The 15,814-nt window shown below is 35.6% G+C and overlaps 1 protein-coding gene across 1 annotated transcript in view; it reads left to right on the top strand.

Moving 5' to 3' along the window:
* The window catches only part of MSH3 (mutS homolog 3), a 204,065-nt gene that overhangs the window by 55,837 nt on the left and 132,414 nt on the right, over nt 1–15,814 (top strand). The window contains 4 exon segments of the mRNA XM_078153148.1: nt 2,207–2,316; nt 3,196–3,310; nt 10,577–10,661; nt 15,051–15,160. Coding sequence (XP_078009274.1) covers nt 2,207–2,316; nt 3,196–3,310; nt 10,577–10,661; nt 15,051–15,160 — 420 coding nt within the window.

Below are 15,814 nucleotides of genomic sequence, written 5' to 3'. Positions count from 1 at the left end.
TCTTTAAGGAAGATAGGGACGCTGGAAAGTGTAAGTAGAGTCAAATAGATAGCCTAGTTATGGCTGATGGTGAGATCTAGGCCATATTATGGGCTCTTGATGTAGACTGAAGATGTAGGTGATGGGAATTGAAAAGGTTGTTAAATGGGAGGCCAAGGTGTTTTCAAAGGCCATCTAAATGTATTTTGAAGCTGTCAGTTATGATGGCGGTGATGTGAGAAGGGAAGACTATTAGTCAGGTGCTGACTTCCTTGAGAAAAGAGAGAGTAAGACCTAGAAGTTGTAAGAGTATAGTCACGAGGAGTGTGGCTGAGTGATGCAGACAGAGTGAACCTCAAAGCAAGTGAGATCGCTGAGTGATGGTGTCATTGAGGGCAGGGGGAGTTAGGAATAATACCTAATCCTCCTCCTGGACCAGTGTGTTCTCAGGGTTGGGGGTAGACTGAGAATGAGAGAAGTCAGCATTTGAGAACTGTGGTCAGAGATGGGATATCTTCAGGAGAAAGCCAGATTTCCATTATCATAAGAAGAGAGAAAGTGGGTGTTGGAAAGAAGAGATCTGGGATGAAGGGGAATTTGTTAATGTTAGAGTTGGATTCTAAAGGACAGAATGAAAGGCAGGGAGAAGGTATAAGAGGAGTGAACTGGATGGGGACAAGAGTCTAGGGAGAAATAGCAAACAAAAGCCTTTTCTTCTGAGGGCAGTCATAGGGATTAGGAGCCTAGGAGGTTTGACTTTGTAATCATAGAGGTACAGGTGATTGGAATTCCCATCCTCTGGCTCCATTGATGATGGAGGACAGGGTTGCTAGGGTATAAAGAAGCAGACAGGGTATATAGTGCTAGATTTAGAGTTAGGAAGATCCAAATTTGAATCCTGCCTCACACACTTACTAGCTGGGTGAACAAGGCAATTCACTTAATCTCTCTTTGCCTCAGTTTGTTGACTGTAAAATGGAGATAACAATAGCGCCTACCTCACTTGGTTGTTGTGAGGGTCAAATAAAATAACATATTTTGTAAACCTCAAAGTGTTAGATGAATATTATTCTTATGTTAATAGAATCATATGTAGGACTAGGAGACAATATTTCTGCTGTACTTTTCTGGTCCGACCACCAAAATGCACGAGACATTTTAGTGCCAAGCATAAATAAATTCTCTGTTATCTGTTTCATTATCTCATCTTATTTTTCATTAACCGACAGAAATAATTGAGGGTTATAGGTTGTATTGTCCAATTGTGGAAAGGGACAGTAACCAATTTTTATGCCAGTGTGTAGAATGGTAGTGTTGTCTGTCTGAGTTACAGTAGATTTTTTTTTACTCTTTTTATTTTTTAAATTAATTTATTTTGAATTATCAACAATCACTTCCATAAGCTTTTGAGTTTAAATTTTTTTCCTTCTCCCTCCCCACCTCCTTCCCCAAGACAGTACAGTAGATAATGATCAGGATAAATAATGCAATTACTAGAGTTGACTTTATTAATTTTGTCTTTAGAGGCCAGAGACCAAAGATAGGGGTGACATTTGCTCTTCTGAGCTGGTTTGCCTTCTAATAGGTTCTGACTGAAAATAAAGGATTGACGAAATGTGAGTCTAGCTTTATCTTAGTAGCAATTATTCTTTCTAGTTGAGAAGAGTAGTAGAAATGGTTTTAAAAAATGCCACTCAGACAAGTACTTCATCTCTAATAGTGGAGGTATGGAGTCTATACCTAAGAATTGTCACTTTATAATAATCTATTCTAATAATAGAACATTTAAACACATATAAGTGGAAATTAGCTATACATTTTAATTATTGTTTCTATATATGGTACCTAATAAAGTGTAAAATACCTTTTGCCTTAAAATAGTTTTAGCAAAGTTAATTTTCTTCATAAAGGATTTAGAAAGTATGTATGGTATTTCAGGTGGGATAATAATAGCAATTGCTAATCAGAAATACTGAGAAGATGATCTGCATAAAGGAACCCTTACAACCTAAAATGACAATATAAATTAAGATATTTTTCATCTATATGTGGGGTTTCAATTTGATTTTACTTAAGCTATAGGCTGGCATGAGGGGTCATCGTTGTTTTGGAGGAAGCATCTGAAAACAGATAATTCAAGATGAGTGGAAGTTGTTTCTTCATTTCCAGGTAATCAGATTAGCTAAGAAAACAACTTATGAATGAATTTGTCATTTAATTCTTTCAGTGTACGGGATGACAGAATTCGAGTAGAAAGGATGGATGACCTTTATTTTGAATACGGTCACGCTTTTCAGCAAATCACTGAGTTTTATGCAGAAGTACTTGATGTCAAAGGTACAGGTTTTATTCTTTCTAGGCAAAATTTGTTGAGTTGGGATTTGGAGAAAGGCATAACTGTTTAATTCTCAATCTACAATAAATAAAAACTATGTAGCAGTCCAAAGTCAGTTAATTTCATTAAAGGGCTTCTTACCCTTTTGCTACCACTTTAATTATATATGTACATCATAACTATTTACCATTTTGGGTGATAGATTCTTATAGGAGTAGATGGTTACATATGTTCTTAATCAGCTTTTCACCTCCCCCTGAATTGGGCATCATCAGTCACCATTAGTGTCCCTACAGTGGCTATGGTTCAGGGTAACTTAGGTCATATAAATTTACAGTAATTAGACTGTCATTCATTTATTTATTTGTGAAGCATTTATTCAGCTGGAACATGTCATTTTTGGAAATTTTTAGTACTAGCACCTAATTTTAATAGTATGGTCATCACAAAATATGCGTCTATATAATAACGCAGGCAACAGATATTACTAAGCTTTTTCATACTGAACTATAGAGTAGCAGCATACTCTGGTGGTTAAACCATTCATTTTGATTCAGAAGGCTTAAGATGAATTTCTGGATCCAATATTGATTTTCATATGACCTTTGGTTCCTTTTTCCCATTACAGGAAAGGGGATTGATCATTTTTGATACCAGTATAAATTGAGATTTAGATTGAAAAGGATCTGGGATCGTTCATGCTGCTCTTACTAGGAAACTTTTTCAAGGTGGCTGTTACTGATTTGTAAAAGGCTTCTTAGCAGATTTAAATATTGTTCATTACTTGAATAATTATAAAATAAATGACATTTAATAAAATGTGTTTTAATTGTGGCAGGTGATAGTTTTTAATGGAAAGAAATAATCTTGTTTTTTCTTAGCTTCCCAGAGTTTTTCTGCAATATTAAATTTAGATAAGCCTGTGATTTGCTCTTTGGCAGCAGTAATTCGATACCTTAAAGAATTTAATTTAGAGAAAATGCTCTACAATCCTAGGTAAGTGTTTTTTTTTAAATCTAAAATTATTTTTAAAAGAGGGATAAGTTTACTGATTTTATTTTAAAATTAAATCTAGAAATTTCTGTTCCACTAAAGGTTCACTTCTTATTTTTTTTAAAGTTACCTATTTGCAAGAATTCTTTAGTTTTGCTAAAATAGTTATAAACACATTAGCCCCAAATGGAAATATTAAGAAACATAAGTGGCTTTGTTCATGCAAGCCATAGTCAGTGTTTTGTACTTTATATTGAAAGGATTTAGAGCTGAAAGGGATCTTAGAGATTAACTTATTAATATAATTAACAAGGAAACTGAGGCCCTGAAAGGTGAGATGATTGCCTCAGGGTTACACAACAGAGTTGGGCTTTGAATCCGGGTCTTTTGACTCTAAATACCAGTGATTTTTCAGTTATGCTATTTAATTGAAAACAGAACTGGGGATAACATGACCGAGAGACACTAAAAAATTTACTTGTGAATGTTCTCTATACTAATTATTCTTTCAGATTTTTATTGTAAAGATCTTTTAAGCAGTTAATTTGACAGGTTTTTATGAGTGATTGATTTTGCAGATTTTTCCCCCAGTCAGGAATCTTTATTTCCCTTTCTTTTGGATTAACTTGGGAAATGTGAATGTAGTCTAATGTTTAAAAGTAGATAATTAGAGTAAATCTGATAATTCTTATGCAAAGAGAGAAAAAAAAGCCATGTAGTTGTTTCTTCTCCCTTTCTAACTCTTACCCTGGCTCCATCACTAATCATATTCTATTGTCCTTGATCCTAGAAATCTTTCCTGAGACTTTAACTTGATTAACTTCTTCTCCAACCTGGGAAGGACTTCTGAGGGAAGGGCATAGATCCAAAAGTGGGATACTTGTATTAGGGGAAGGAAACTTTCTTAAGGTAGTTTTAGGAAGGTTTAGAGGGCAGATGGTGTTAGAGTATAGGAGACAGAGATGCTTTTCCCTGCCTTAGGGATGCTGGACTAGTAAAGTAGGGATGGATTTTCTTGCTAGTGGTAAAAGAGATAGTGATAATCCAGCTTCAGCCTCCAATGAGAGGGAACTCAGTTTCTCCCTATTTCCTTTTTTGGATGGCTTTGTTAGAAAGTTTTTCCTGATGGCAAACCTAAATTTTCTCCTCTGCTGCTTCCTCCTTCTGCTTTCCTTTGAGACCAAGCAGAATAAATCTAATACCTTTTCTACATGATACTCCTTCAGATACTTAAGAACATCTATCATATTTCATTTTTTAAAAATTATTCATAATTAACGTTCCCTAGTTCTTTGTGTATGGCATGTTCTCCAGTCCTTTCTTTGCTCTGCTTACCATATTCTAAATGTGATCCAGTCATTTATGTCTTTCCTAGAATATGGTACCCTACAGTAACATGGTACTTTGGATATGGCTTGATTATAAATAGAGTATAGCAGAACTATTTTCTCCTTCATTCTGAATACTATAGTACTTAATATAGTCTAGGGCAACATTGATTTTTGGGGCTTCCATGTTACTCAGATTGATTTTTCAGTACACTAAAACACTTATATGTTTTGCACAGAACCTATTGTCTAGCCATATCTCTACATCTTGAATTTATGAGGTTGATTTTTTTAATCCAAGTAGCATTTCTCCCGTTTAAACTTCAGCTTATTTGATTGGACCCATTGTTTAGTTAGCCATTGTTAAATCTTTTTGGATCTAGACTCTGTTGTTCAGCTTTATAGGCTAACCCTTAAAATTGTTTGTCATCAGACAATTTGACAAGGATGTCATCTCTTCCTCCTTCCAAGTCATACCTTCGGTTAAGTCATGGTTGACAGACAGCACAGGGCCCAGGACAAATCATTGGATATTCCATTAGAAATCTTCCTCCATTTGACATCAGCCCATCAATAACTACTCTTTGAGAATAGTCATTGAACTAGTTCTAGCCCACCTAAGTGTATTATCATCTTGTCCATATCTACCACAAACATACCATGAGTTATTGTTAAGTGCATTGCTGAGATATAAGTTTACTATGTCTGAAGCATTTTCCTGACTAATCAGTATCATCCAAAAAGAAAATGTATTTAGTTTGCCATGAACTATTATTTTAAAACTGTGTTTTATTCATTTTTTTGTCTTTTTATCCCTTTTTCTTCTTTTTTCTTCTGACAAATTACCCCCACAGTTATACTCCCCTCCATATATATAATCTTCATTCTCTTCCTATTTATTAGCTTCTTCCTTACTGCCTACACACATGCCCATATCTCCCTAATTCAGGCCATTCCTAGTCTCTGTCTTGAGTTCTAATCTGCATTACCTACTGGACATTTCCAGTTGGATATCCTGTAGGCCTCTCAAACTCAGTATGTCCAGAACACAGAGCTCATTTTCTTTCTTCCCCAAACCCACCCTTCTAAATAGCTTTAATTTTGTTAATGGTGCCACCATTCTTGCAGTCAACTGGGTTTACAACCTCAGTGTGATCCTTGGTTCCTTCTTCTCCCTTATGCCCAGTACTCATTCATTTGCCAGTTATGTAAACAAGAAGTCTTTCACAGCATCATAGCAAAACTCTCTTTGCCCACCATATTTGTTTGAGGCAAATTCCAGAACTGGTGAACCATGGAGTCTTTTAGTAATTTATTTATTTTTGGTAGCTCTCTGTGCTAACTCAGTTAACTCTTTCAAAAGACCAATACAACTATACAAAGAGCTATTAAGAGAAATCAAAGATTCTTTTGATTACTCTCTTAATTCTGTAATTTAAAAGGGTAAAGAGAAGCAGAGAAACATGAGATTTTAAAACTTCTTTGAAAATCCAAGTCGTAGATATATTCCTTTTAGGCTTTCCAGAATGAATTGACATTAGACTGGATTTTTTTACTCTAAGAGAACAATTTTATTTACAGAATAACCATAAATAGTATGTAGAATAGATAATACTCCTTTTCTGAAACTTCTTACTATGTTATTGACTTGCATGCATGTAAAAAATTAAGCAGTAGGAAAAGGTAGTAAAAAATGTATAATCTGTGGGGATAATTCTAAGGGAACATTTTGTTTTTAGATATTAATTTTTTTGCTTAACATTCTAAAGAAAAACATCCTAAAAATGAACTTTATGTTCATTTAACTAATGGATGAGGGAGTTATGATGGGAATTTTTAATGTCCTTTTTTTGTCTGAATGTTCAGAGGAATTGTGATTGATATATCTTTTGGAATTGTAATATTAGCAGATATTTTCTTTTTATTCATATAAGCATAATAAAGTAATAATATATTTATATTTATCAACATAAATATAATAACAATAAATTTCTTTTTTACAAAACTCCAATTCTTTGATGAGATTCAGTAAGAGGATTTACTCTTAATCTTGCATCCTAGAGTCCTTTTTTCTATCCCAGACAGTGAAGAAATTCTAGGCTTTTTTAATTGTTTAAAATATCAGTTAAATATTATAAAAGTCTCCTTTTAAGATTTCTACCCACAAAAAATTTCACAAAGAAGATTGTAGTATAGTTATCCATTATTTATGTCGTTCATTTTGAAGCACCTAAAATTTGTCTTCCTCTGTGTAGGTAGATAATTTTGTTACTTGATTATTTCAGGTCAGTGAGCATATAGTGATGTGTCAGTGAGCATGTTGTGAGATACAGCATTTAGTGAGGGAAAAGTTTATAGTTCCCAATGTTACCAGGTGCTGGCATAAAGGAATGCCTTTGTATTGGAAAGGAGGACTGCAAATTGCTAAATACTGTATCAGCTGTGTCCAGTAGGAGGAGAAAGTGTTAGCTTTCTTATTGTCTTGATAATGATTGTTTAATACTACATCTTATGTCAGATTATCTTTACAGGCTCTGTTTTTGCTGGAATTATTAATATCAATAACTGTTAACACTTGTTTACTGAGAAAGTTGTATGGTTTCTGTGGAAACCAATTTGAGATGCAGATAACTCAATATAGGCAAAGAAAAACAGTGATTAATAATACCTGTTTATAAGTGTGACTTAAGCACCAGTTTCTGCATGAAATCTTTCTGGATTCTTACTACCTGCTAGTGCTTCTCTAGAAAAAAAAATCACCTCTTTATTTATCTATCTATTCATCCATTTATTTAGTATGAATTTATATGTCTGTGCAGCCCTTGGCTTCAATAGCCCTTCCCAAAGATGCTGTGGTTACTGTTCCTCTACTTTTAATAGGGAATGGAATCTTGGTAGAGAGGGAATTTTAAACGTCCTCTGGATAATTAACGATTTTGACTGGAGAGAGATTCTTTGGTAATAAAAGACTAGAAAAATGTCTTTCCTAAAAGACTGATTGAGTTAACTGTCAAGGTGAAAGAACTGGAAGATACATTTCTTGGGAACTGATTTTAATTCTTGTGCTGTGGAAAAGGTAGCCCAAACAGAATTCTCAAGCATCTTTGACCTATCATAAAAGACCAAAATGGTAGGACTGTTTTTTTCCAGAGTTGAGAAGTTAACGGTTGCAATTGATAGTTACAAGTGTTCATGCACTTTCTCATTCTGATACATTTTTAAACAATCTAAATATATCTTTGTCTTTTTTGTTACACTGTTAGTAAATTGTATAGTCAGTAGTATTGATGTTCATTTAAAACTTCAATACTAGAGGATTTGAGAAAGAGGAAAGAAAACCTATGAGAAAAATTTTATTTAGTTTATTCTATAAGCTAAAGTAGGGCTAAGTTCATTGATTAATAAGAAAGATTGTGCATTTCTGTTCATTTGTGAGGAAATATTAGTATATGCCCCTTGATTGCCAGAGCACACAGGATAAGAATTAATAAAGTAATGAGTCAAGTAGTAGTCTGAGGAGTGGGGGTTATTAGTGTAGTGTGCCATGAGGCCATCCTCACTTAGACTACATATAATGATACCATCCCTACACCTGCTGTATATACATGCTGTTGCCCCTAGAACTCTATTGTGCTGCTTCTTTTCTTCCCTTTGTACTATTTTACTTGATAGTCTCATCTTCTTCTACTTCCTTTCAATCTTTAGGCTAATGATTTTTCGATCTACTTATCCAGTCCTAACTTCTCCTCTAATCTCTAGACTCACATCTCTAATTGCTTGATAGGCATCTCAGATTGGATGTCCCATAGACATCTTACATGCTGTATATCAAAATTGAATTTCTCTTTCCCCCAAACCTTTTCCCTTTCCAAACTTCCCTATTGCTCTCAAGAGCACCATTATCCTTCTAGTCACCTAGACTTGCAGCCAAGGTGTTATCCTCAGCCTCTCATTCTTTCTTACTCCCCACATCCAATCTGCTGCTGTCTTGTTGATTTTACCTTCATAACATTTCTTGTGTATGCTCTCTTCTCTCCTCTGACATTACTGCCACCATGGTGCAGGAGCTTATCAACACATGCTTGTAGCCTGCTGGTTAATCTTTTCTTCAAGTCTCTCTCTTCTCCAGTTTTTCCTCCTCTCAGCTGTCAAAATAATCCTCCTAAAGAGCAGATCTGACCATATCTTCCTCCATTCAAAAAAACTCCTTTTTGAACTCTATCACCTCTGTGATCAAATATAAAATCCTCTGCTTGGCACACAAAGCCCCTCATAGTCTGGCTGCTTCCTGCCTTTCCAGTCTTCTGATACCTTACACTCTCGCACATACCGTATGATCTAGAAACACTGTTCTCCTTGCTTTTCCTCACCAAAACACCACATTTCCAGATGGTGGGCATTTTCACTGGCAGTTCTCCCTTCCCTAGAATACTCTCCCTCCTCATCTCTACTTCCCTGGCTTACTTTATGTCCCAGCTAAAATTCTAGCTTCTATAAATTCTGGTCTTCCTCAATGCTAGTATTTTCCTTCTGTTGATTATTTCCAATTTATCTTGTATATTTCATTTGTGTGTAGCTGTTTTCATGTTTCCACCATTAAGCTCTGAGTCCCCTGAGAGCACTGGACACTTAATTAATACATATTGACTAACTGTTCCCCCTGATTGAACGTAAGCTCTGGCATAGAATATAGAAGACACTTAATCAGGGATTGCTTGATTGATTATGCTGCAAATTGTTTTGTCATACTAAATTCTGAGGTCTTTTGAAAGGTAAAACTTTGGTATATATATCACATTTCCTGGTTTAGTACATCGAATGTATGACTTGGAAGATTTGAATTCAAATTTTGCCTAGTAGCCAAATGACTATAGGCAGATTATGTAACCATCTCTAAAGCTTAATTTCCTCATTTATAAAATGAGTATAATAATAATACAAATTTGTTGTGAGGTTCAAATGATATAATGTATGTAATAAAAACATTTTGCAAACGTTACGGTGCTATGTAAATGGTAGATATTTTTATTATTTGTAGGTTTTTTGAGTATATTTTTATTTAACCCACTAAATTTTGACCATTTTGGTGGTGGTTGTCAATTACAATGCAAAAAAAAAAAAAAGAAGAAACACTATGCATCTAGGTGGCCCAGTGGATAGAGTGCTAAATTCAGAGTCAGGAAGTCCTGAATTCAAAGCCTGTCTCAGTCTCTTACTAGCTGTGTGATGCTAGGCACATCACTTATCCTCTTCAAAAATCAGTTTCCTTATCTATTAAATGGGAGGCTTAATAGTTGCTGCTTCATAGGGTGGTTGTGAGGATCAAATGAGAATGTTTTACAAACCTTTAAGTAATATGCAAATGCTAGTTATATCATCATCATCATCATCACCATACTCATTAGTAAACCTCTTGGCTATATCATAATCCTTAATTAGGGCTAAAAACCAAGCCTTATCAAAATGATCACATGTTGGAAGAATAAGGAGAACAATTTGAACTATCTGAATATTCTTTTCCTAGGTAATTTTATAACTTGTCCTCAATGCTTACCATTGTATGCTTATGTTATATACTATTATGTTATGTACTATTCTTAAAAATAAGATTATGTTATGTACTATTCTTAAAAATAAGAAAAAGGGGTATATCTGTATTCCCTTATTGTAAGTGTTGCCCTTGTTTTTTGTTTTGTTTTGTTTTGCTTAATTTCTATTTTCCCTTTTCTCCCATCAAGGCATTTAGCAGCAGATACATCAATGGAAGAATACTTCTCAATGAATTTTCCTTTTATTCTTTTAAGTTTGACTTGATTATTCTACCAAACGGCTAACTTTCATTAGTCATGCTATTGGAATTTTTACCTGGTGTCTAAATTAATTTTTATTTCTTTCTGCTCTTATAGTTTGCATGATTACATTTCCTCTAATTTCTTTTCAGAAATCTTAAAAAGCTGTCAAGTGAAATGGAATTTATGACAATTAATGGAACAGCACTGAAGAGTCTGGAAATCTTACAGAATCAGGTTAGGAAAATATAACTAGCTGATTACAAATTTTTGTTGGAGGGAAGAAGAATCATAGATAGTGCTAGTGAATGCATTTGAAACAGAAGATTAATCCTTTGTGTCCCAGCTGACGATTCTCTTTCTTATCTGATCGTTACTTGGAAGCAGCAGTTTTCAGGATATTAACTTTAAAGTAACACATTGAGAGTCAGACACTAATAAAGTTTTTTTAGCAAGATATTATTTTTAAGAATTATAATGAAAGCTGTTTTATAGTTAATTTCTTCCTGGACTCCTTTAAAATTTTTCTTATGGTTACACCAAGAACCTTGTGAAATTCATGCAAATTTTCTCTCAGATAAAACAAACACGACACAAAATTTAACACTATAGACAATATAATATTTCATTTTTGTACTAATTAATTGACAATATTTTTAAAGTAATGGAGACTTTAAATATTTCTTCCATTTGCTAAACTTAAGCTTGCAAGTGAAGTATTGTATTTTGAAGACAATGTAAAATCATAAAGTTATAAGGCCAAAGGGACTTCAGGATTGTCTGATGAAACAATTGAATACTTAAACTGTCCCATATCTTTCACATTTTTAAAGATCTCCAGGGATATTGCTGGTAACAACAATGATAGGGATTAGACCTACGATTTTACTGGTGTAGGGAACTCCTTCCACTAATTTAAGTTGACACCTTCTCTACAACTTACAGCCTTAGGAGGTTACCCTAGTCACTGAGAAGTTAAGTGATTTTGGTCACACAGTTGGTGTATGTCAGAGATAGGACTTGAACCCCACTCTTACTGACTTTGAAGCTGATTCTCTATTTGCTATGCCTGGCTGCTTTTCATAATACATTAAGGTAGATTTTGCACTTAGTCAGTCAGTCATTAAGTTGCATACTGTATATCAGTCACTGAGCTAAGCACTGGGAACACAAGAAGAAAGAAAGACCCTTCTTGTCCTCAAGAAACTTACATTCTAGTGGAGGAATACCACACACAAAAGAAAATTGAAAAGCAGAAAAGGGGGTGGGGGTAGAGAAGGAGAGACCGAGGGACCCAGGCATGATAGAGGAAGTCAGGCATACAGCCTGGAGGAGGAATGTGGTCAGCACATAACTGACTTATGTCCATCTCTTTTAGTTCTTTTAGTTTTTCTTGTATATTGTTACCAGATGAATCTTAGAAAACTCTTTGATCAATTTAGTCCTTTACTTAAAATCATACAATAGTTCTCTTTTCTCTACCACCTGCCATAGAGGAAGAAAGCAAGGAGAGAAGAAAATATTTATTTAGTCCCTCCTATGTGCCAGGCACTGTGCTAAGCACTTTATGAATATTAACTTTTTTTCATTCCTAATAATAATTCTGGGAGGAAGGTACTATTATTATCCCCATTTTACAGTTGAGGAAACTGAAGGAGACATAGATTAAATAATTTGTCCAGGTCAGATATTAAGTGTCTGAGGCCTGATTTGAACTTAGGTCTTCCTGACTCTAGGCCCAGTGCTCTATCCACTGCCTTATAGTGGTGAAGATGCTAAACTTAGAGACAGGAAAATCTGAGCTCAAATCTGGCCTCACCAATGCTGGCCAAGTTACTTAATTTGTCTGTGCCTTAGCTTCCTCATCTGTAACATGAGAACATTGGAATTGATGGCTTGTAAAGTCTCTTCCAGTTCTTGAATCCAGTGCTATGGCCATCCATTTGACTTTGTATCCTTTGTACACCAGCCTAGCCTACCTATTCACCGCTTAATTTCTTTACTCCCTGATGCAGATCTTCTTTAGCTCATATTTTTGTGTTCATTTCATTTGAAATACTTTCATTTCTCTTCTTTTTATTCAACTTCTGCACCCCTTCTTCACTTTTCTGCAGCCTTTGAAACCATCAGTCACTTTCTTCTCCTGGTACTCTTTCCACTCTAGATTTTTTAGGAACTGCTTTTTCCTGGGTCTCTTTCTACCTCTTTAACTGCTTCTTCTCAAATTTCTTTGCTTGATCTTCAACCATGTGATGACAGCTAACTGTGTATGTCCCCCAAAGGTCTAGCCTTGGCCCTTTTCTCTTCTTCTGTGTCTCTTGGTGGTCTCATCAGCTCCTTTATCATCTCTGCTGATGAGTCTTAGATCTGCTTATCCAGACCTAACCTTTCTCTGGTACCTCCAGTCTCTCATCACCAACTTTCTATTGGACATTTATACCTGGGTATCTCATAGACATATTAAACTCAACATGTCCAGAACTGAACTCATTATCTTTCTCCCAAACTGGCCCTACTTCCCAATTTCCCTGTTTCTTTATTTCTTTTTCTTTTTGTTGTGAAAAACTAAGTATATTTCCCTTCATCCTATCCCGCCGCCCCATTTATTCTGTTCTGTCTTTTGACCCTGTCCCTCTCTAGAAGTGTTTGCTTCTGATTACCTCCTCCCCCAATCTGCCCTCCCCTCTATCAACCCCCTGCTCTCTTGTCTTCTTCCCACCTTATTTTCTGTAGGGTAAGATAGATTTCCATACCCAATTGAGTGTGTATGTTATTCTGTCATTAAGCCAAATCCAATGAGAATAAGATTCACTCATTCCCTCTTACCTTCCCCCCATTTCCCCTTCACTGTAAAAGCCTTTTCTTGTTTTATGTGAGATAATTTACCCCATTCTACCTCTCCTTTTCTCTTCCCAGTATAATCCTCTCTCATCCCTTAATTTTACTTATTTCTTTCAAGAGCACCATGATGTTCCTATTCACATTCTCGACCCCTCATTCTCTTCCCCCCTTCCATATCCAATCTGTTGTTACATACTGAAGTTTTTATCTTTATAACATCTCTTTCATGGCCATTTCTTGACACTCACGTAGCCACCACCATGGTCTGCATCTCAGTTACCTATTTCCTGGTCCATTGCAATAGCCTCCTGATTGGCCTCCCTGCCTCAGATGTCTCTGCACTCCAATCCATCCTGCACTTTGCTGCCAGAAGTGATCTTCCCTAAGAATAGGTCTGACGGTATCACTCTTCTCTTTAGTAAACTCCAGGAATTTTCTCTTATCTTCAGGATCAGGTATAATTCCTGTTTGACTTTTAAAGTACTTTACAACCTGTCCTCTTCCTACCTTCCCAATCTTCGTCCCACACGTACTCTATAATCCAGTGACACTGGACGTCTTGCCATTCCTTACACATGACACTGCTACTCCTGACTCTGTGCCTTTTTCTGGCTGTTCCCTATGCATACAGTGCTCTCCCTTCTTACCTCTCCTTGGCTTTCCTGGCTCCCTTCAAGACTCAGCTTAAATCCCACCTTCTATAGGAGGCCTTTCCTGATGGCCCTCTCACTGCTAATGCCTTCCCTCTGAGAATACCCAGTGTATATCTGGTATGTATTTAATTGTTAGCATGTTGTTTGTCCCATTAGAATATGAGCTCCTTGAGGGCAGAGACTGTGTTTTTACTTTTCTTTGTAGCCCCAGTATAGTGGCTAGCACATGGTAATGCTTGTTTACTGACTGACTGACTGACTACTTTAGCTAGTTTTAATCGCTTATATAAACAAATAAAATTTGTTTTTTACTTCTCTAGTAATTAGTACATAAGTTAGCATTTAATTAGATTCTTTCCTGTATTGTTAGCTAATTGTTTTATATTTGTGCAGGGTGTAAACTCCTTAACCCCTGTTATGGAAGTCTTTGTACTCTTCCTGGGCACATGCATAGTAAATTCTTACTGATTGATTTGCAGAAAGAGACAGCTTTTAAAAAATGAGCCCTTGGAAAAGCCTTAATATTTTAAAGAAATGTTTTCTGCCTTTTACTTTTACTTGTGGGAGAGAGGCAGATTGTAGGTAAATAAGTTCTTACTGGAGAATTAGTTGAAAACAAGGAATACTTCCTGCCTCACCTTACACCCCCCACCCCACCCCCATATCCAAACATACCCAACATCCAGCTCCCAAGCATCTCCAGGCATTCAGTATGCATTCAGCTTAATTCCTTTTATCTCCTCTACCTATAGTACTATCCAGTAATCAGTAGATTTCTTAAGAATAATCCTGAGGCATTGTAAGACCTTGAATAGTCAGAAAAAAGATTTAATTATATTCAATGTTCTGTATTCCCTAAGGCAGGCAAGTACCTATCTATATTAGAAGAATTTTATACAAGGATTGAATAAAAGAGAATTTTCTGATTAGTCTTTAGTTAAAAAGAAATCCATTTAACCAGAACATCCCTTTCCTTGAAAAGGAAGGTCATGGATTTGCTGTATATGAAAAAAAGAAGTAAAATTCAGGGATGCCTAAGTAGTCATGTGTTTTATATTAAATAAATGGCTAGTTTAGAGAAATAAGCAAGTGTTTGTTTAATTTTTTTTAATTATTTGTTTGTTCTCCTTAGACGGATTCAAAATTCAGAGGCAGTTTGCTATGGGTCTTAGATCACACTAAAACTCCTTTTGGGCGACGAAAATTGAAGAAGTGGGTGACTCAGCCACTCCTCAAATCAAGGTAAAAATAGCTATTTTTGGTGTATCCTAACAGTTTTAAAAAATTTTAATTACAACAATGTAGTAAACATGAGAGTCCTATAAGCCATATCCCGAGATCTGTGTACAATTAGTTGTTACAGTGTATAACTAAAGCTTGGGAAAATATCCTTCAGGATGTGGTAATATAAGTCAGTCTGCTGTTTGTGGGATGTTTTTTCTTTTTCTTTTCACAAGGAATGAGATGGACCTAATTTTGGAAAACCTTTAGAACCTTAATAAAGATTAACCTCACTGTAGGGATTGGTAAAAGAATTTAGGGAGTGATCCTTATCAACTTGGCTTGTAAGCCCAAGAGGAACTGGCCAGAAATAAAGTAATTAAGGCTGCTATTTGTCTTCCTCTGAGTGCCAGAGCAGAGGCCTGAATTCAGTTTACAATAGCCTATTCTTTGTTGTAGTTGTGTGCAGTAATAACAATAATGCTGCAGTAACCTGTCCTATACAGTAGAGAGTTATATGTAACTGCTGTGTATATTTCTCCATTAGCAGAGACCATCTTCTTGAGGAACAAGAGGTTCTTTCTGTTTATGTACCGTCTACTTTTTTTCTGGGTCTTGTTCTTTGTTACTGTAGACTTGCTCCTACCCATAGCCTTAAGCAAACTTGGATTTTAA

This window comes from Phascolarctos cinereus, unplaced genomic scaffold (genome assembly GCF_003287225.1).
Source record: "Phascolarctos cinereus isolate Bilbo 61053 unplaced genomic scaffold, phaCin_HiC Scaffold_4;HRSCAF=312, whole genome shotgun sequence".
NCBI classification, from domain to species: domain Eukaryota; kingdom Metazoa; phylum Chordata; class Mammalia; order Diprotodontia; family Phascolarctidae; genus Phascolarctos; species Phascolarctos cinereus.
The sequence above is the reverse complement of the archived record's forward strand: the minus strand, read 5'-3'. Positions and strand labels throughout refer to the sequence as shown.